This window comes from Chiloscyllium plagiosum, unplaced genomic scaffold (genome assembly GCF_037043375.1).
Source record: "Chiloscyllium plagiosum isolate Xiang-an unplaced genomic scaffold, Cpla_swu_hap1 HiC_scaffold_26, whole genome shotgun sequence".
NCBI lineage: Eukaryota > Metazoa > Chordata > Chondrichthyes > Orectolobiformes > Hemiscylliidae > Chiloscyllium > Chiloscyllium plagiosum.
Window position 1 is genome coordinate 48171725 of NW_028270164.1, and position 22435 is coordinate 48194159.

Here is a 22435-nt window from a genome sequence, read left to right on the forward strand (position 1 = left end):
CAACAAATATCTTGTGACCTAAAGATTAGATGATGTGTGGAAAGAGTGCAGCAGATTCAGCAAATCGCCAACAACCACAACGGGAGTGGTTTCTTCAGTACTATCAAAACCATCTACAGTCCAAGTACACAGGGACCAACTCCACTGAGAGTCACTCAATGACTAAGAGGCAGTCAACACCTCTGGACACAGAACTCAGAGGACCATCTCAACAAAGATGCAGCTTTCGAAAACAAAGACTCTGAAAGCAATATCAAATACAATACAGGGTGTATTTCAGGGTGCCTCCAACCTTCTGAGAGATCAGAAATGCCATCTGACAGCTGAGAACCAACAAGGCCTCTGGCACAAATGGAATCCCTGTTGAAATACTAAAATACGATAGAGAGACACTCTTGACATGAATCACGTTGTCATTGGCCTTGTCTGAAAGGAAGGGAGTATACTCCGAGATCTCAGATGTCCAAATATGCGCAGGTTAGGTGGATCGGCCATGCTAAATTTCCCTGTAGTGTCAAGAGATGAGCTTATGTGGATGACACCATGGTAAATGCGTGGTTACGGGGGTAGAGTGAGGGGCTGGGGTTGAGATGATCTTTGGAGGGTTGGTGCAGACTTGATGGGCCAAGTGGTCTTTTCCCACACTGTAGGCATTCTATGATATTTTAATTGCGACCACCTTCATAAAAAGAAACAGATCCGATTGTGGAAATGAGAGAGAGACTTCCCTACTGTCTGCTACAGGAAATGTCATCACAAGAACCTTCAACTGCCTCCTCCTGGTGGCTGAAGAGCTCATTCCTGACTCTCAATGTGGGTTCAACCAATAAATGGACATGACATTCAGAATGCAACAAATCAAAGAAAGTGCAGGGAACAGCAGCAACCTCTGGAAAGGGCTTTCTTTGATCTTCCAAAAGCCTTTGACTGTCAACTGAGGGATTATGGCATACCCTACTCAAATTTGGCTGCTTCTCAATGACATGAATGCAGTGATCCTTACAAATGATCCCCCACAGATCCAATACAAATACAAACGGGGATTACGCAGGGCTATGTCATTGCACTCATGTTCTCCATCTCCCTTGTTGCAAAGCTCAAATCCATCTTAATGTAGCTCCCTGCCAGAGTGAAGCTAATCTACAGTATCACCAGAAAACTGCTCACCCATTGACATCTTCAAACCAGAACCAAGACCATCCCACTTCTGTCAGGGTTCCAGTACATAAATGACACTCTGTGCATGCAGATATACACTCAGATGCCAAGATTCCAATCATTGTTGACGCATTCACTCTGGCGTGGGAGAGAATGTACCTCAGACTAAATATGTGGAAAACAAAGCTTCTCTACCAGTTCACTGCTGCCGCACAATGCTGTGCCCGATCATCAAATTTTATACAAGCGTCTGAACAAGGAGGATCAATTTACATATCTCAGGAGCCTTCTTTTAGTGTGAATAGATATCAACGATAAAATCCAACAACTCCAATGCACCACTGCAGCTTTTGGATGCCTGAGGAACTTGAAGTCTAAGTGTGCTTGAAGTCTAAGCCCTTAAAACATAGCAGTAAGCTCTTGGTCTACAGAGCAGCCATGGATCCTACTCTTTAGTATGCATTAGAAACAAGAACATACAGCAGATACCTCAAATTCCTGGAGAGTTATCACCAGCGCAGGCTTCACAAAATCCTCCAAATCCACAGACAGCAAAAGCATTCCAACATGAACACTCTCTCCCAGACTAATATTCACAATACTAAGGCACTGTGATGAACAGGCCACATTCAAGATTCACTAAACAGGTGTTTTCCTCTGAGCAATGGTAAATGATCACTAGGTGGGCACGGGAAATACTACAAGGGCACCCTAAAAGCTTCCCTAAACACACATAACATCCCCAACCTGTGTGAATCACTTACCCAAGAATACATAAACTGGAGAAGCATCATGAAGGTGCCAACCACTTCAAGCATCACTGAGTGGAGCACAAGCTGCAGAACAAAGGCATAGAATCCAGAGCATTTCAGCCAGCCGCTTCCTCAAAGATGTCTGCCCCACCTATGCAAGAGTCTGCAGCTTCAGGATTAGACTGTTCAGCAATTACGAAACTCCGCAGGTTTGTGAACAGCAGCAGTCTCCAAAACTGAACATCATTGTTCTGAATAGTGTCAATGTGCTCATCAGTTTGTGCTGAACCTCCTTGTAGCTGTGCTTAGAGGAAATGTTGATCATAGTCCTAGTTTCCTACAGATTTTTTTTTTTACTTTGAGATCATTTACTAAACCAGTCTCATTACACATTAACAAATCCAAAATAGCCTGAGTCCTAATTGGATCCACAACATAGTATTCTAGGGAACTGTCCTGAATACACACAATTAATCCTTCTTTGTAGCTACCTGTGCTGATTCGATTTTCCCAAACTAAGGTAAAAGGTAAAGTCACCATAGTCTCAAAGGATCATCGGGCTTCTCTCTCATTACAATGATGACAAGAGTTTAAGCTGAGGGTCACTATGCCTACAGCAAGATTCGAAGGTGAGAAGGCAGGATCTTCATGGCGACTTCAGCCGGCACAGAAATTGAAACCATGCTGCTGGTGTCACTCTGCATTACAAACTAGTCATCCAGCCAAATGAACTAACCAACCACCTATTGATCTTGCATTCATCTTCTGGAAACACACAGTATGAGCTGAACACAATGGAATTCATACAAAAGAGGGGTTCTGAACCAGGTAGTCTTTGCATTTGAATTTTCTTGTCACCCAGCCTTTGTGGGGAAGTTCTTTTTATTTGGGATGGTGGGTGGCTCAGCAACTGACTACCTTATTTGCCCTCTCTCTCACATTCATGCATTCTCTCCCTCTAATTTCCACATAACACTACACACCAATACTTCAGTGCACAGACCTTAGATGGAATTAATTTGCTTTAGCACAAAATTCTTTAGAAACAAGTATTACTTACCTAATTACATAATTATGCATTTTAACCCCAAGCAGCCTTGGTTTCTATCATCTTGACTGTTGAGTTTTATCATTCTGTATTGCCGAATCTCTCGTACCAGTGTGTAAAATGCATCCTCAACTCCCTGCGTTACAAAGGAAAATGATTCCATTGATGAAAAACAATTTAAAGGAAAAGAGTGTGAATATATTTATCAAACAAAGTTATTTGTTAATTATCAGCGATGATAGGAATATAAAAGATGGTTAGTTAGCATTTTAATCAGTTGGCTTTGTTGTGGCTCCATGCATCTTGAACTATGTAGCATGACGGGAGACGTTTATTCAAAAGGTTCATAGAACCATAGAGATGCACAGCATGAAAACAGACCCTTCGGTCCAATTCACCCATGCCAACCAGACATCCTAAATGAATCTAGTCCCATGTGCCAGCACTTGGCCCATATCTCTCTAAACCCTTCCATTGATATACCTATCTAGATGCCTTTTAAATGTTGTAATTGTAACAGCCTCTACCACTTCCTGGCAACTCATTTCAAACATGCAAGGTGCTCTGTAAGGAAAAGTTGCTACTTAGGTTCCTTTTAAATCTTTGCCTGCTCACCTTTAAACTATGCCCTCTAGTTTTGGACTCCCCCACCCCAGGGAAAAGACCTTGTCTATTTATCCGTCCATGCCCTTCATGATTTTATAAACCTCTAAGGTCACCCCTCAGCCCCAGCCTATTGAGCCTCTCCCTATAGCTCAAATCCTAGCAACATCCTTGTAAATCTTTTCTGAACCCTTACAAGTTTCACAATAGCCTTCCTATAGCAGGGAAACCTGAACTGCATGCAGTATTCCAAAAGAGGCCTAATCAATGTCCTGCACAACCGCAACATGACCTCTTTATACTCAACACACGGACCAAACGTCTCTTGCACTATCCTATCCACTTTCAAGCAGCTCGAACCTGCACTGCAAAGTCTCTTTGATCAGCAACACTCTCCAAAACCTTACCATTAAGTGTATAAGTCCTGCCCTGATTTGCTTTTCCAAAATGCGGCACCTCACATTTACCTAAATTAAACACCAGCTGCCACTCCTTGGCCATTGGCTCATCTAATTAAGATTCCATTGTATTCTGACTTAACTTTCTTTGTTGTCCATTACATCTCCAATTTTGGTGTCATCTGCAAACTGATTAAGTATCCCTCTTATGTTCACATCCAAATCCTTTAAATAAATGACAAAAAGCAGTAGACCCAGCACCGATCCTTTGGCACTCCACTGGTCACAGGCCTTCAAGTCTGAAAAACAACCCTCCACCACCACCCTCTGTTTTCTACTTTTAAGCTAGTTCTGTATCCAAATAGCTAGTTCTCCCTGTATTCCTTGAGGGCTAACCTTGCTAATCAGTCTCCCATAAGGAACCTTTTGAAAACCTTACTAAAGTCCATATAGATCACATCTACCGCTCTGCCCTCATCAATTTTCTTTGTTACTTCTTCAAAAAACTCAATTTCATGAGACATGATTTCCCATGCATAAAGCCATGCTGACTATCCCTAATCAGTCCTTACCTTTCCATATACAGGTAAATCCGGTCCCTTACGATTCCCTCTAACAACTTGCCCACCACCAATGTCAGACTCACTATTTTGTGGCTTCCTGACTTTTCCTTACCACCTTTCTGAAATAGTGGCACCGCATTAGCCAACCTCCAGTCTTCCAGCATCTCACTTATGGCTATCAAAGATACAACTATCTCAGCAAAGAGCCCAGCAATCACTTCCGTAGCTTCCCACAGAGTTCTAGGTTATGACTGATCAGGTCCTAGGGATTTACCCACCTTTATATATTTTAAGATGTCCAGCACCACCACCACTTCTTTAAACGGATATTTTTCAAGTGTTGCTATTAATTTCAACATGTTCTCTATCTTCCATATCCTTCTCCGCAATAACGCATATGCAAAATACTTGTTTAGTACCTCCCCCATCTCCTGCAGTTTCACACTTTAGCAATCTTGCTGCTTCAAAATATAATCTAGCTCAGCAGTTTACAGTCCATTAGCGCTCTAAATCTGGACAAATTCTTACAGACCCGTCAAATTTCAGTAATGCATTTTTAAAAGAACATTCATTAAATGGTTTCCCTAATGCTTCAGATGGTAAAAGCAAACAGTACTTAAACTACCAAAAAACAAATTGCTGCGGGTCCTGGAATTCTGAAACAAAAACAGAACTGCTGAAGAAACTCAGCAAGTCTAGCAGCATCTGTAGAAGAGAAAGCAGAGTTAATGTTTCTGGTCCCCTTGCCCTTCTTCAGAGCTGTTTACATTTTTACATCAGGCAATCTTTTAAATTGCTTAAACAGCAATAACCAATCACATTTGGTCAATTACAAAGTCGACAAATATTCATTAAATATGCTACCTATTTTAGTAGGTGACAGAATCATATCTTGAAACAACTCATTGATATATTCAGGTTAACTATCCCCAATGGCAATGGGTTTAGTAAGTAAACAGTCTCCAATTCGAATTTCAAAGCAGCTGTAAGGTACTTTCTGCTGTAACAAAGCCACCATAATCTCTCAAAATACACTATCTGGACTGATAAACTTTAAATGTCACCAAGAGCATTGAAACTTGAAAACTTTAGATTGCAATTTACAGATCAGAAGTCATGGTCTTATTTTGAACTCCACTGGGAGCTTGAATTAACCTTACATGGCTAAGGGTTGGCCTGATTTAAAGACTGGGAAAGGGAAGGAAAAGGAGGAATAAAAACAATATTGCCCATTGCCATACTGACAGAGGTAATCAGCACTGCTGACATCAAAGTGCCAAAACCCAATGACCTCTCTGCCCATATGACACCTAACAAAGCCTCACCTCACTTACAGGTCTACTTAGCAGCCCACTTCACTGTGATCCCTATTTGTTAACCCACTCACCATACCCCAGCAACTCTGCTCCTGGCCCCTCAATGCTTCATTCCCACTTGCCACCTTGCGAGGCAACACAGCAATTAGTCCGCAGTGGGACAGTGAAGGGGCAGCAACAATGGGTGGGTGGGGGGGGGGAGGAGGCAATGTCTGCAAATCGCAATTTCAGTACCTGACTTTAAAACATTAGTAAAACAGTTATTTTATTGTTCATGTTCTTGGATGCAGGCATCTCAAACGCTGCATCACTGGCAATGACATCATGAAAATTGTAATTACACGGGCAATGAGTCTGCCTTCGCAATTGTGTTGCCAATAAATGCAGCCGAAAAAAGTTCACACTGGTTACACTCCTGATCACAACTCAATTGTTTTTGCTGGCAGAATAAACAGTATGAAGACATTTGTGCAAGCAAAAGCGGTCAGCTCAGTTTAATTAACACATTAAAAAGAAAAAAATAGGCAATGTAGAAAATTGCACAGTGCCAGGAAGTCAGCACCTTACACAAGTTGGGAGAAAATTGATCTAAGGATAAAACAAATTACATCTTGCTAAAATAGAAGGAAAAATGGAGCCACTGGAATTCACAAACTCCTAGACAATTAGCTTGCACTGTCTACTCAGGTTTAAGAGTGAAATTCTGGGCATGAACAAACTAATCGAGTATATAGATTAATCACGAACATGCAAACAGGCTTGTGTTATATTAAATTTGCTTACAAGAAATAACTGGCAAAGAATCTACAGATAGAGAAACATAGTTCTACACTGATGTCATAGAGATGTACAGCATGGAAACAGACCCTTCGGTCCAACCCATCCATGCCGACCAGATATCCCAACCCAATCTAGTCCCACCTACCAGCAGCCAGCCCATATCCCTCCAAACCCTTCCTATTCATATACCCATCCAAATGCCTCTTAAATGTTGCAATTGTACCAGCCTCCACCACATCCTCTGGCAGCTCATTCCATACACGTACCACCCTATGCGTGAAAAAGTTGCCACTTAGGTCACTTTTATATCTTTCCCCTCTCACCCTAAACCTATGCCCTCTATTTCTGGACTCTCCGATCCCAGGGAAAAGACTTTGTCTATTTATCCAATCCATGCCCCTCATAATTTTGTAAACTTCTATAAGGTCACCCCTTAGCCTCCGACACTCCAGGGAAAACAACCCCAGCCTGTTCAGCCTCTCCTTATAGCTCAGATCCTCCAAGCCTGGCAACATACTTGTAAGTCTTTTCTGAACCCTTTCAAGTTTCACAATATCTTTCCTATTGGAAGGAGACCAGAATGGCACACAATCTTCCAACAGTGGCCTAACCAATGTCCTGTATAGCTGCAACATGACCTCCCAACTCCTGTACTCAATACTCTGACCAATAAAGGAAAGCATACCAAACACATTCTTCACTATCCTATCTACCTGCGACTCCACTTTCAAGGAGCTATGAACCTGCACTCCAAGGTCTCTTTGTTCAGCAACACTCCTGAGGACTTTACCATTAAGGGTACAACTCCTGCTAAGATTTGCTTTCCCAAAATGCAGCACCTCGCATTTATCTGAATTAAACTCCATCTGCCACTTCTCAGCCCATTGGCCCATCTGGTCCAGATCCTGTTGTAATCTGAGGTAACCCTCTTCGCTGTCCACTACACCTCCAATTTTGGTGTCATCTGCAAACTTACTAACTGTACCTCTTATGCTCGCATCCAAATCATTTATATAAATGACAAAAAGTAGAGGGCCCAGCACCAATCTTGTGGCACTCCACTGGTCACAGGCCTCCAGTCTGAAAAACAACCCTCCACTACCACCCTCTGTCATCTACCTTTAAGCCAGTTCTGTATCCAAATGGCTAGTTCTCCCTGTATTCCATGAGCTCTAACCTTGCTAATCAGTCTCCCATGGGGAACCTTGTCGAACGCCTTACTGAAGTCCATATAGATCACATCTACTGCTCTGCCCTCATCAATTTTCTTTGTTACTTCTTCAAAAAACTCAATCAAGTTTGTGAGACATGATTTCCCATGCAGAAAGCCATGTTGACTATCCCGAATCAGTCCTTGCCTTTCCAAATACGTATACATCCTGTCTCTCAGGATTCCCTCCAACAACCTGCCCATCACCGAGGTCAGGCTCACCGGTCTATAGTTCCCTGGCTTGTCTTTACTGCCCTTCTTAAACAGTGGCACCACGTTTGCCAATCTCCAGTCTTCCTGCACCTCACCTGTGACTATCGATGATACAAACATCTCAGCAAGAGGCCCAGCAATCAACTTCTCTAGCTTCCCACAGAGTTCTTGGGTACTCCTGATCAGGTCCTGGGGATTTATCCACTTTTAACCGTTTCAATAGATTACGATCTGTAGTTGAAAACACCAGACCATAATACTTTAAGATATTCTGCCATTCAGTCCTTTGGCCTTTCGAGTCTGCTTCAACAATTCATCGTGGCTGATATGTTTCTCAATCCCATTCTCCTACCTTCTCCCTGTAACTCATCATCCGATTATTAATCAAGAACCTCTGTCTGTCTTAAATACACTCAATGACTTGGCCTCCATTGCCTTCTGTGGAAATGAGCTCCAGAGATTTACAACTATCTGGTTGAAGAAATTCCTCATCTCAGTTCTAAACTGCTGTCCCTTCACTCTGAGGCTATGATCTAGAATCCTAGCATCTGCTACTGATGGAAACATCTGCTACAGGTCCACTCTATCCAGGCCTCTGAACATTCTGTAAGTTTCAATCTGATCTCATGCTCCCCCCTCCCCCCCATCCTTCTAAACTCTACTAAGTACAACAGAGTCCTCACATACTCCTCAAGGGCTTTCGAGGAGCATTTGAGGAATCTAAGTTTGTACTTAGTGGAGTTTAGAAGGATGAGGGAGGATCTGATTGAACCTTACACAAGTTCTTCAAGCCCAGGGTCATTGCTGTAAACCTCCTCTGAAGCCCCAAAGCCAACATATCCATCCTCAGAAACAGGGCCAAAACCTGCTCACAATACTCCAAATGCAGTCTGCCTCTCTGCTCGCCTTCCAGCCCTCTTGAAATGAATTCTACCATTGCAGTTGTCTTTCTAATTACATGCTAACCTTAAGAGAATCCTGAACTGGGACTCTAAAGTCGCTTTGTGTTTCAGATTTCTGAACCCTTTCCTCAGTTATAAAATAGTCTCTGCCTCTATTATTCCTACCAAATGCATAATCTCTCACTTTCCCATTGAATTTCACCTACCACTTCTTTGCCCATTCTCATAGCCTGCCCAAGGCTTTCTGCTACCTCCCTGTATTGTCAACACTACCTGTCCCTCCACCTATGCTTGTGGCAACTGCAAACCGAGAAACAACAAACCTCGTTCCTTCACCCAGATTGCTAATGTAGAACATGAATAGTTGTGATCCCACACTGACCCTTGCGGTATTCCACTAATCACTAGCTGCCATCCTGCATTCTGCCAGTCAGCCAATCTTCTACTCCATGCCAATAACTTGTCCCATTTATCTTATTTAGCAGCTTCCAATGCAGCGTCTTATTAAAGGCCTTCTGGGGATCTTTGCCTACCTTCTCCTCAAAGAGTTCTTAGAAATTTATCAGGCATGATCTCCCCTTCATGAAGCCAGGCTGACTCAGTCCTACTTTAGTTTGTACTTGCAAGTACTCTGCCACCTTACTATTAATAATGGACTCTAAAATCTTACCAATGACCGAGGTCATACTCACCAGCCTATAATTTCCTACTTTCTGCGTCCCTCTCTCAAACAGGGCTGTTACATTATCAATTTTCTAGTCCTCTGGGACCCTCCCTGACTCCAGTGATGCCTGAAATATACCTCCAATGCCTCCACTAACACCTCAGCTATCTCCTTCAGAACTGTGGGAGATAGTCCATTTGTCCAGGTGATTTATCTATGAAGACTATGAAGACTGATGCAAAGTACCTATTTAAGTTTATTTGCCATTTCTTTGTTCCCCGTTACGACTTGTTCAGCCTCATTTTCCAATGGTTCAATGCCTACTCTTGTCGCTATCTTAACTTTTATATATCTAACAAACTCTTATACTCCTCTTTTATTACTTGCTAGCTTAACATCATATTTCATTTATGCTTTTCCAGTTATCCTGTACTGGCTTTAAAGGCTTCCCAATCCTCTAACTTCCCCCCTTTACCACATTGTATACTTCTGTTTTGCTTTTATGCTGTTCCTGACTTGCCCAGTCAGTCATGGTTGCCTTATCCACCCCTTAGTATGTTTTTTTCCTTTTGGGATGAATTCCTGCTGTGCTTCCCAAATTAGCATCAGAAACTCTGTGACTGCTGCTCCACTGTCTTCCCTGCTAGGCTCCCTTTCAATCAACTCTGGCCAGGTCCTTCCTTGTACCTTTGAAGTTACCTTTACTCAATTGTAATTCCATTATATCTAATTTCAGCTTCTCTCTCTCAAACTGCAGGATGAGTTCTATCATATTAAGATCACTGTCCCCTAAAGTTTCTTCACCTTAAGCTCTCTAATCAAGTCTGCCTCATTGTACATCACAAAATTCAGAATTGCGTGTTCCTATTATAAGCTGCTCCAAACAAAAAACATCGTGGACATTTTGCAAATTCCTTTTCTGGAGATTTGCTACCAATGTGATTTTCCCAGTCCACCTACATATTGAAGTTCCTATTATGATTGTAATAGCACCTTACATGCATTTATCTCCTGATTTATTTCCTTATGCACATCCTGACTACTGCCAGAAGGAGAAAGTGAGGTCTGCAGATGCTGGAGATCAGAGCTGAAAATGTGTTGCTGGAAAAGCGCAGCAGGTCAGGCAGCATCCAAGGAACAGGAGAATCGACGTTTCGGGCATAAGCCCTTCTTCAGGAATCAGGGCCTATACATAACTCTCATCAGGGTCTCATCCAGCTATCCCCCAATATTTAGCACCGAGTTCTGATATCCTCGCAGCCATGTCTGATCAATACCCACATCGTACCTGCTAATTACAAGCTAATTTACCTTGTTTTGTATACTGTGTGCATTTAAGTATAATGCCCTCAGCCCTGTGTTGACTAGCCCTCTTGTCAGGTTGCTCCCCTTTTTTGCTATGCCTGAAATTAGATTCCTTACACTTCCCATACTCTGACCTATTACTTGTTCTGGAAAACTTAACCTCTGCTTACCTCCTCCCTCCCCTCCCCCACCTTTAACTTTTTCCATAATTTTCCACGTAGTGCTATGATCAGTTTGTTCATTCCCCCCCTATAATCTTTGCACTCAGCCAACAGGGAGCATGAATCTCAAACTTGTTAGACAAGCTCAAGCGTTGAGACTCCTTGGTCTCTATACCTGGCTGACTTGTAGTCACATCCTCCTGTCCCTGACTACTGATCAAGTATAAGGTAGTTAAGCTAAGGAGCGTGACTGCCTTCTGATACACAGCATTTAAGTTACCCACCCCCTTCCTGATGTGTCAAAGTGTTTGAAGCTCAGACTCCGACTCATCAACACTTGCTACAGATGTGGTCATTATGAACCACAATGGGGTCCACTAGCTACCATATCATGCAGGTAAAACACATCATCTAGCTTTGCCTATTTTGTTTACTTAGTTGTCAAATGATTTTTAAAGATTTCCTAAAAAAAACTTCCCTAATTTTTTTTAAAACATAAATATTTGCCATAATTGCCTACAATTGAAAAGGAACCTATAATAATTGGTCAAATTAGTAGCTATTACCAACCAATGAAGTTACAACTTTTGTACCGTCACTCTCTTTTGTGCTTGGGACCCCAATCCTCAGCTTCAATTTAATCTATTAATTTTTTTAAACACAAATTAAGAGACAAAAGGGCAAGCAAAAAACACCTCTTCCCCTCTGCATTGAATTCCTACATGGTCCTCCAAGTTCCCTGAATGATATACTCACTTGGGTTGTCTCATTCTGCGGATGTGATCTCTCTTCCTGATTATGCGCGGAGTTCAGAAGAATAGAGAAAGTGGTTAAAATAGGAATTTGGTGATTATCCAACATGGATTTTAAAAAAAAAAACAGGAAAAAGGCCCAGACTGCGAGACGTAAGGGATTCCAGTTTGCAGTCTTAAAAGAGAGCATATTAGAATAGGACATAGTACAAGTTTTACTTTCAATCAAGTAGGGAGACAAGTATGAAGAGCGCCCGCTACAATTTTCTTTAAGGCAATCTTGGATCATTTCAAACTTCAATAAAGGAACTATTAGTGACTGAGAATCATACTTTACTGCTACTGTGCTATACTTATCTGATGGGAGCTAACAGTAATACATATTTTCCAAATTGTGAATATTAGATGTAAGAACACTTTAATACATTTTGCATTGTTGCACTGGCATGTAGAGTTGTACTTTTGCAGGTTTGAATGCTAAAGATACATAGTTAGACCAGGATTTTAGCCAAAAGGAATGTGTCATCTGACTACACGTCTCTGAAGCCACTGATTCTTAGCAGAATAGTCATACCAAAAGACGGTGCCTCACTCAAATACCGATTTTTTTGTCAGTATCAGCAAAATACTCCACTTGACAGAGCATTAGAGCAGAACTGAACTTTCTCTCATAAGCATCCACACTGGCAGATTCCTGCCTGAGTCACTGAACAGCAATCAGGAAGAGTAAACGTGATGGTTTGCTGCTCTCTAGCACATGAGCACTGAAACCAGTGCCCCCAAATGTTGGCTCACTACACAGCACAGACCAAGAATAGAAACTTGTTCTGCAAAGCTTCCACTGCACTTAGGGAGCAATTTGTTCAATTTCAGGAAGGGTTAAGAGAAAAAGTACATTGCACAGGTGAAAACATTATTTGGTCATCAGGTATCACAGCCAAAGAAAATTCTGTCCTTTTCTAAATACAGCAAACTTTATTTTAACTGGCACCTTAATAACCAGGCAAAAAGTATATATTATTAGAATTCATATGGTGTGGAAGCAGGCCATTTGGTTTATCGAGTCCACACCAACCCCTTCAAAGAGCATCCCACCCACTCACCCTATCCCTGCATTTCCCATGGCTAGCTTGCACATCCCTGGACGCTATGGGCAACTTAACATGGCTAATTCACCTAATCTGCACATCTCTGGACTATACTTCACATATTATAACCTACTAGGATATCCAAATATTTATGCTGTAAATAAAGTACAACTTAGGGATACACCCCCTGCATTATGTTTCTATTACTTACAGTGTGTTATTTCTTGTATTTTAGGAGGTGTTGATATGTTTACATAGATTTTTTGAGGGATGTTGATGTCTCGAAGCTTCACATGATCAGAGTTTACTGTGGTAATGCATCTTTCTTGATTATCCAAAATATTTGATCATACTGCACACTCCTGGTCTTATAGGTGCCAGTTAATAAAATGTTTGCTGTATTCACAGAATTCCCAGCAGTGATTACTGGAGGTTGGACTATAGAAAGTAATAATTAGACCTCGAAGGTAAGTCTCAACTTCAGCTGGCTGTTTTGGACATTTTAGACTTTGGACAACCAATGATAAACTCTCAGATCCTACTTGCCCTATCCCTTCGCTAGGGATAGCACACTTTTTTAAAATTACAGAGGAGAGAAATCAGCAATTCAAAGAATAGAAATTAATTCATCTCAGCTAGTCTGGATGAGGCTTTTAGATTAGATTAGATTAGATTACTTACAGCGTGGAAACAGGTCCTTTGGCCCAACAAGTCCACACCAACCTGCCGAAGCATTCCCCTACATTTACCCCTGCACCTAACACTACGGGCAATTTAGCATGGCCAATTCACCTAACCTGCACATTTTTGGACTGTGGGAGGAAACCGGAGCACCCAGAGGAAACCCACGCAGACACGGGGAGAATGTGCAAACTCCACACAGTCAGTCACTTGAGGCGGGAATTGAATCCGGGTCTCTGGTGCTGTGAGGAAGCAGTGCTAACCACTGTGCCACCGTGTCGCCCACATACAATGATTTTACAATGATTTCAACATTGCACAGCTTATTAAGATGGGTTAAATACGGACAATTGTTAATGCACATTACAAGAAATATGCACATGAGGGAGGCCATGCTTTTTTTCCAGACAGACAACTAACTCATCCATGCCCATCTTAGGCTGAGCATGAAAGGAAAACTAGACCTTAAAGTGTGATCTGGCCAATTCAGAAACAAGCACATGCATTTCAAAGATCTTGGAAAAAAATCTCCAACCTAAATTTTATATCTGACTTCAGAAAGTACACTTTGATATGCTGGGAGGATTTGAGAGTTTCTATGACTCAGACAGCTAAGCTGGCACAGGCACAACTCCCAGTAGTGCCACTTAAGTTAGACAGGTCCGAAGATGGGAGCCAGGCGAAAAGCACCAGTCATCCTGATGACAGGTGCAAGCCAAGGTAATGCTTGGTCACATAAAGCATTTTGCTATAGAAACAACCCAGAAACCTGGCAAATCTGGCTGGAGACTTAAAAATATAAACATGGATATAAAGGGCCACATTTTACAAGACTGAAAGCAAGTTAATACTCCATTCAGAGTCAAGAACTTGTTCCAGACAGACAGCAAAGAAATGAGTTCCTTCATTTGCCAGTCAATATAGATGGGTTAAACTAAATAGTCGGAATACTAGTAGCAATTTAAGTACATGTACTGTATTGAAAATTCTGGTATATCACTAATGCAAAGCAGTCTTGGCATTTTGGAGTAATGCTGTTAACTATACGTTCACTCTGAAAACAGCTAAGCATGTACAAATGGAACCATGTCATGGTAACGTCAGATTTATGCTGACCAGTTATCCTAATTTAATCTAGTTCCATTTGAAAATATTTTGCCCATTTCCTTCTGAATATTTCCTACTCATGCATCCATCAAGATGCCTTTTGAAAATTTGTAAATGTAGCAGCCTTCACCACTTCCTCTGGCAGCTCATTCCATACACGCACCACCCATTGCCCCGTAGGTCCCTTTTATATTTCCCCCCCCCTTCACCTTACACATAAGCCCTCTAAACTTTGAACTCCCCTACTCTGGGGAAAGGACCATGACTATTCACTCTACCCATGCCCCTCATGATTTTATAAACCTCTTATCAGGCCACCCCTCAGCCGCCAATGCTCCAGGGAAAATAGCCCCAGCCTATTCAGCCTCTCCTACAGTTCAAACTCTCCAGTTCCTTGTAAAGCTTTTCTGTGCCCTTTCAAGTTTAACATATTTCCTATAGCAGTGAGACCAGAATTGAATGTAGTATTCCAAAAGTGTCCTAACTAATGTCCTTTACAGCCATAATAGGACATCCCAACTCCTATACTCAATGCACTGACCAATAAAGACAAGGATACCAAAAACCTTCTTCACTACCCTTTCTACCTGTGACTCCACTTTCAAGGAACTATGAACTAACAGCCCCAAGGTCTCTTTGTTCAGCAACACTCCCCATGACCCTATCATTAAATGTATAAGTCCTGCCTTGATTTGCCTTGACAAAATGCAACGCCTTACATTGATCTAATTCAACTCCAACTGCCACTCCTCGACCTATCTGATCAAGGTCCCATTGTACCGAGGTAACCTTCTTCACTGTCCACTACACCACCAATTTCGGTGTCATCTGAAAACTTTTTAACCATTCCTCCTATATCCATATCCAAATCATGTCAAAAAGCAGTGGACCAAGCACCAACCCTTACGGAACACCGCTGTAAACAGGCCTCCAGTTCAAAAGATATTTTAAAAGGTGAGAGGAGAAAGTTTTTAAAAGGGTACGAGGGGCAAGCTTTTTTATGCAGAGTGCGGCTTGTGTGTGGAATGAACTGCCAAAGGAAGTGGTGGATGCAGGTACAGTTAGAACATTGAAAAGACATTTGGATAAGTACATGAATAGGAAAGGTTTGGAGGGATATGGGCCAAATGCAGGCAAGTGGAATTAGTTTAGTTTGGGAACATATTTGGCATAGACTAGTTGGACCAAAGACATGGTTTCCATGCTATATGACTCTTACACAGATGATAGCAACTAGCCACAAGAGGGCATCCTAAACCTTTGTTTTCATTGTCAAGACCAGTTGGCACAAAAAGCTATTTTGTGAAACCAGAGGTCCTGGACCTTCTTATACCCTGAATCAGGGCGTCTTACTTTGTGATGGCTTTTTTTTGAGCATCACATCTTTGTTGAAGAGGGTAACCAAGAGGTAAACAACCTGCCTGTGTTGGAGGTTAAATGCACAGAAGAGCCGCAAAGTGCAATGTCCTTTGCAAATGCACTGCTGCCTCACAGTGCCAGAGACCCGGTTCAATTCCTGCCTCAGGCAACTGTCTGTGTGGAGTTTGCACATTCTCCCCGTGTCTGCGTGGGTTTCCTCCAGGTGCTCCGGTTTCCTCCCACAATCCAAAAACATACAGGTTAGGTGAATTGGCCATGCTAAATTGCCCGCAGTGTTAGGTGAAGGAGTAAATGTAAAAGAATGGTTCTGGGTGGGTTGCCCTTCAGAGGGTCGGTGTAGACTTATTGGGCCGAAGGGCCTGTTTCCACGCTAAGAAATCTAGTTAAAGGGATAACAGTTCAAAACACAGTTTCAACCTCTAATGAATGTTCAGAACCAAATAATATTCATCACCAATCAACTAAATGAAAAAGTAGCCTGAGTCCCATCAGCACACTATTGAAGTACTCAATGCTTCTTTTGACAATGAAGAAGAAAACTAAATTATAGAATATCTGTAAGTATAAAATGCCCTAGTGAGGTTTTAAGTATCAAAAACAGCTTAAACAAGTGGAACTGGAATTGGAGGAAAAAGTCTGACCTAAAAGACCCACTATTAGCACCCTCATGACCAAAAAACACAAATGGCTCAGTCACAAACACTATTGTTATAAGAATAGATCAGAAAATTCTGCAGTATTTCATCTGACTCTCCAAACCTTGTCCCACAATCCACAAAGCAAAGGTCAGCATGGCAGGATATTACCCATTTGCCTGGAAGAATGCAACTCCAACTACAAAAGAAGCTTAACACCAAAGACAAGGCAACCACTTTCATCAGCACATAATCTGCCAAGTTAAACATTCATCCACTCCACTACAAGCTTGTAATATAGCAGCTGTGTATCATCTGCAAAACATCAAGTAATTCAAACTTCTTTCAACGATACCTTCCAAATTTCATACTCCAACTAGAAAGGGAAGAGTAGCAAACACATGGGTACAGCTCCATAAGTCACACACCATCCTGACTTCAAGCTACAATTGCTCTTTCCAAATGATCACTGGGTCAAGCCCTGCACCTCCATTCTGAACTGAACCAGGATGTACTCAAGGGTACGAGGGTAGCATAGCTTAAGCCAACTCTAACTACCTTCATTGGGTCATTATGAATCAGCAATAAATTCTGTCCTTGCTAGGAATACTCATATCTATGAATTAATAAAACAAAACTAAATCCATCTGTGCAGCGTTTCCATGGGAATACCCAAAGTAAAATTTTCACGACCTCGTTAACGAGCAAGCTCCTAGTGATATTATGCTCAGTGATGGATTCAGCTTTCTATTAACTTGCAAATCTATCTTGGCTGCTGTGCTGTTATAGTACCTTTACCTTGCTTTCTATTTATCCCTTATGACCACAAAGTACTTTAGAACATGTTACCACTTTCACAATACTATATAAAGTGCTTGCTGTACATGGAATTGAGAAACATATATTAAAAAAAGGACACACTGTCCTCCTCTAATCATTCCAAAAGCTACTTCACCATACTAAAAGGGAGCTTCAGTTGAAATCATATTTCATGGCCCCAATGAAAATTGAGAATTGGCTCCAGAACACTTCAGCCCCAGGGCACCAATGTGGACTTCAACAGTTTCCTCATTTCCCCTTCCCCCACCTCACCCTAGTTCTAAACTTGCAGCTCAGCACTTTCCCCATGACTTGTCCGGACTTGTCCTACCTGCCTATCTCCTTTTCCACCTATCCACTCCACCCTCTCCTCCCTGACCTATCACCTTCATCCCCCTCCCCCATTCACCTATTGTACTCTATGCTACTTTCTCCCCACCCCCACCCTCCTCTAGCTTATCTCTCCATGCTTCAGGCTCTCTGTCTTTATTCCTGATGAAGGGCTTTTGCCCGAAACGTCGATTCCGCTGCTCCTTGGATGCTGCCTGAACTGCTGTGCTCTTCCAGCACCACTAATCCAGAATCCAGATCAACATGTCAATAAGATCAGAAAACTTAGGGTTCATGTCACAATTCCTTTACTAACTCCAAAATACCATTAACCCCCTTGGGGTTAACGTTAGATGGAATAGCGACAAACAACAAAAATAGTATGGGTAACTTCTCACAAACAGAGCATGTGCTTCATTTATCATTTTCCGATTTGCAGGGACCTTTGCAGAATCTTGGAAATTTGGGAGGATTACAACCAATGCATACACTATCTGCACAGCTATCGTTTAAGACCTTATGATAAAGCCATCAGGTCTGAGATATGCGTGGTAAATCTTGTCCCACAAACTTGATTGAGTTATTTGAAGCAGTAACAAAGAAGATTGATGAGGGCAGAGCAGTAGATGTGATCTATATGGACTTCAGTAAGGCGTTCGACAAGGTTCCCCATGGGAGACTGATTAGCAAGGTTAGAGCTCATGGAATACAGGGAGAACTAGCCATTTGGATACAGAACTGGCTTAAAGGTAGATGACAGAGGGTGGTAGTGGAGGGCTGTTTTTCAGACTGGAGGCCTGTGACCAGTGGAGTGCAACAGGGATCGGCGCTGGGTCCTCTACTTTTTGTCATTTATATAAATGATTTGGATGCGAGCATAAGAGGTACAGTTAGTAAGTTTGCAGATGACACCAAAATTGGAGGTGTAGTGGACAGCGAAGAGAGTTACCTCAGATTACAACAGGATCTGGACCAGATGGACCAATGGGCTGAGAAGTGGCAGATGGAGTTTAATTCAGATAAATGCGAGGTGCTGCATTTTGGGAAAGCAAACCTTAGCAGGACTTATACATTTAATGGTAAGGTCCTAGGGAGTGTTGCTAAACAAAGAGACCTTGGAGTGCAGGTTCATAGCTCCTTGAAAGTGGAGTCGCAGGTAGATAGGATAGCGAAGAAGGCGTTTGGTATGCTTTCCTTTATTGGTCAGAGTATTGAGTACAGGAGTTGGGAGGTCATGTTGCAGCTATACAGGACATTGGTTAGGCCACTGTTGGAATACTGGGTGCCATTCTGGTCTCCTTCCTATCGGAAAGATGTTGTGAAACTTGAAAGGGTTCAGAAAAGATTTACAAGGATGTTGCCAGGCTTGGAGGATTTGAGCTACAGGGAGAGGCTGAATAGTCTGGGGTTGTTTTCCCTGGAGCGTCGGAGGCTGAGGGGTGACCTTATAGAGGTCTACAAAATTATGAGGGGCATGGATAGGATAAATAGACAAAGTCTTTTCCCTGGGATTGGAGAGTCCAGAATGAGACGGCATAGGATTAGGGTGAGAGGGGAAAGATATAAAAGAGTCCCAAGGGGCAACCTTTTCACGCAGAGGGTGGTACGTGTATGGAATGAGCTGCCACAGGATGTGGTGGAGGCAGGTACAATTGCAACATTTAAGAGGCATTTGGATGGGTATATGAATAGGAAGGGTTTGGAGGGATACGGGCCGGGTGCTGGCAGGTGGGACTAGATTGGGTTGGGATATCTGGTCGGCTTGGACAGGTTGGACCAAAGGGTCTGTTTCCATGCTGTACATCTCTATGACTCTATTTGTCAATATTTTGCCCCATTAAATTTCCAGTACTGATAGCAGTATTGTTTCAAGTTAGTAGAATATCAAGAAGGAAAAGTAAGTATTCTTGGAGAGCATTATCTACTGTGAGGACAAACAAAATACCTGTTCAAAGGCTCTGCAATTTCCTTGTTTTTCCATTAATTCTTCAGCTTCATTCTCTTTTTGCAAGCTTTAATTTATTCAGATTTAAATCAATCAAGTTGTCAAAAGAAGCCTTGACATTACCTAGACTGTTTTACGAAAGAACCCACAAAGACTTGATGGGTGAATAACCTCTCTCTGTGCTGCACGAATTACGATGCTACCATTTCAACTTGATCTTAACTAAAACAAAAACTGAGAATCAAAATAAATTTGTTCACCTGTGACTTTAGCATTCAGTTTCTTTTCCCAGCACTCTCCAATATATCTTACCTGTCTCGTTTTTGCTGAGGTTTCTATGAAAGGTATTCCATAACTCCTAGCTAGCTCCTGTGCTTGTTTCGTATCCACTGTCCGGGCAGGTAGATCACATTTGTTCCCTACCAACACCATGGGAACATCTTCAGAATCCTTTACTCGTTTAATCTGTTCTCTGAAAGAAAATCATTTTCATCTTGATACTTAAGTCTGAATAAACAATTCTTATCCTTGACTATACACAGTAAAACCACTGTCCACCACAAAAAGATTCCACTATATCTTACATCAAATTAGACTCAAGCCAAATTATATGCCTAAAAGCATATCTCTTTCATTGCAATAGTTTAAACAATTTAGTAACAGTTTCAACAGTAGACCAACAGCCTTTGCTGAAGTGACTGTTCACAGCAGCCTTTGCTGTAATGAAACTATAAGGAAAAATAACAGAGAAGGATTTGATTAGGAAACATGATGGAAGTTCAGTCAGAGATCAGGAGATACTGCACAGTCACATTTTAGTACACTGGGCTAAAACAGCTCTAAATCAAACATAGATGAGTATTAAGTTACAGGTTGTAAGCAATGGAAAGGTAGAAGCATGCAATAGTGAAGAACATTAAATGTAACTGTATAAAACTGGAAGAAACTATTGAAGAACCGTGGTCATTTACAAAGCTGATTTTGACCACAGCAATAACAGCAGTGTGGGCAGAATAGAAGCCAGATTAAGTGATCCACAAAGCTGGTGGCAGTCACAAATGAGAACTTGAGATAGAAAGAGCAGCTTGGACATAAGGTAACGATGCAACGTCGCAATGGGTCAAATGTCTTCTTCCCAACAAAAATACACACAAAGCAATAGCAACAGTTCTGACAATAAAGAAAGAGTCTGCAAAGAAGAAACCTGTAACAATATCAGGGTTTACGCTAAATGGAGTAGTTGAGCATGAGAGTGGAGGCTATGTCAAAAATGCAGGAAACGGGACACTTACAGACCTGAAGTTGGATGTGAATGCAACTATAAAATGATAAAGGGTCAGGTTATGAGAATGCTTCTGGGTCAAGGAAGAGGAAGAATGGCCGGGAGGAAAAGGAGAGCATTTATTTGATTCATTCATCCCTTCCCTCTATGTATGGAGTTACAATGACATTGAAGCCACAGTTTGAGATTTAACTCCATAGATATATCCTAACATGCTCCTGATAAAACACAACAGGCATGAGTCAGTACTGCATTAACCTTCAGCTGCTTGTAACTGATTATACAATGAAATTTCAACATTTTTCCTTTCTCAGGACAAATTAATTACCCAAGCTGGTTAGCGGTGGTAAGTTAAAATACATCTGCTTCTCATCTTATCTCAAGGGTCTGGTGTGGGTAAGTTAGAAGATCAATCACAACAGAGGACTTTTTTTTAGTCAGATTCAGCATTTAATTTATTGTATTAAAGCAAAATATTTTAATCTAGTCACAGTAACTGAAACATGGGAAATTCCATTTAGACCAAGTCACCTCGACCACGTCATTCTTAACTATATTTATCCAACTAACATTTAACCTTCATCCAGCTTTTTAAACTTTCTCTTCAATATACAGCCTCTGGACCTTTAGTTCAGACTTAACCTCTCAAACAATCTGCTTCTACCTAATGTAATGAAAAATGCTTGCGTTCAGGTCTTTCTTTGCATTAACAGAATCCCAGATATACCTTCTCTAAAGCCTATTTTAGTGCAGAGTAGAGTTGTATTACTTTTTTCTAAAAAAAAACTAAATGCATTTCATTTACAAGCAATAAATTAATCTGTCACTTTGTGATTCATTTCTTGATAGTAGCCTCAGAAATGTATGTTAATATTCTAGAGTCAACCATAGGTTACTATTTTACCAAATGCATCCAGACTTGTTTCCAAGTCACAGATATACATAGCTAACAGTATAGGACCTTTCGACTTCCTACTTCAAAAACTTCTCTGCTGTCCTACATACTAATGTTCTCTCTAAGCTGCACAGCTATGCAGCTGCTCAGAGGTCCTGTGCATGCTAACTGGTGTGTGAACACATCAACTTCTACATGTGGAGGTTCACACAGCAGGGAAAAGAACAAAAAGGGAAGGATTATAGCTACTCAGCCCTTTTTCCTTCTAAGTAAATTGTATTCTTGTTTCCACTTAATTCCCCACCCCGTTATCTTCATTAGTCTCCTGTGTGGTACTTTATTAAAGATTTTCTTAAAATCCATGGACACCACCACTACACACATCCAATTACCATGTCTAGTACATACTCTCACTCAACAGAAACTTTCCATGGTAGGGCCATGGAAA

At 41.6% G+C, this 22435-nt stretch overlaps 1 protein-coding gene across 2 annotated transcripts in view; it reads right to left on the reverse strand.

The window, feature by feature from the left end:
* The window catches only part of nras (NRAS proto-oncogene, GTPase), an 85878-nt gene that overhangs the window by 14564 nt on the left and 48879 nt on the right, over window positions 1–22435 (reverse strand). For both annotated transcript variants that reach the window (XM_087973679.1, XM_087973680.1), the window contains exons 4-5: window positions 20123–20282; window positions 2971–3094 (exon numbers count right to left, since the gene is read on the reverse strand). In XM_087973679.1, coding sequence (XP_087829805.1) covers window positions 2975–3094; window positions 20123–20282 — 280 coding nt within the window. In that variant the 3' untranslated portion in view covers window positions 2971–2974. The remainder of the gene's footprint in view (window positions 1–2970; window positions 3095–20122; window positions 20283–22435) is intronic.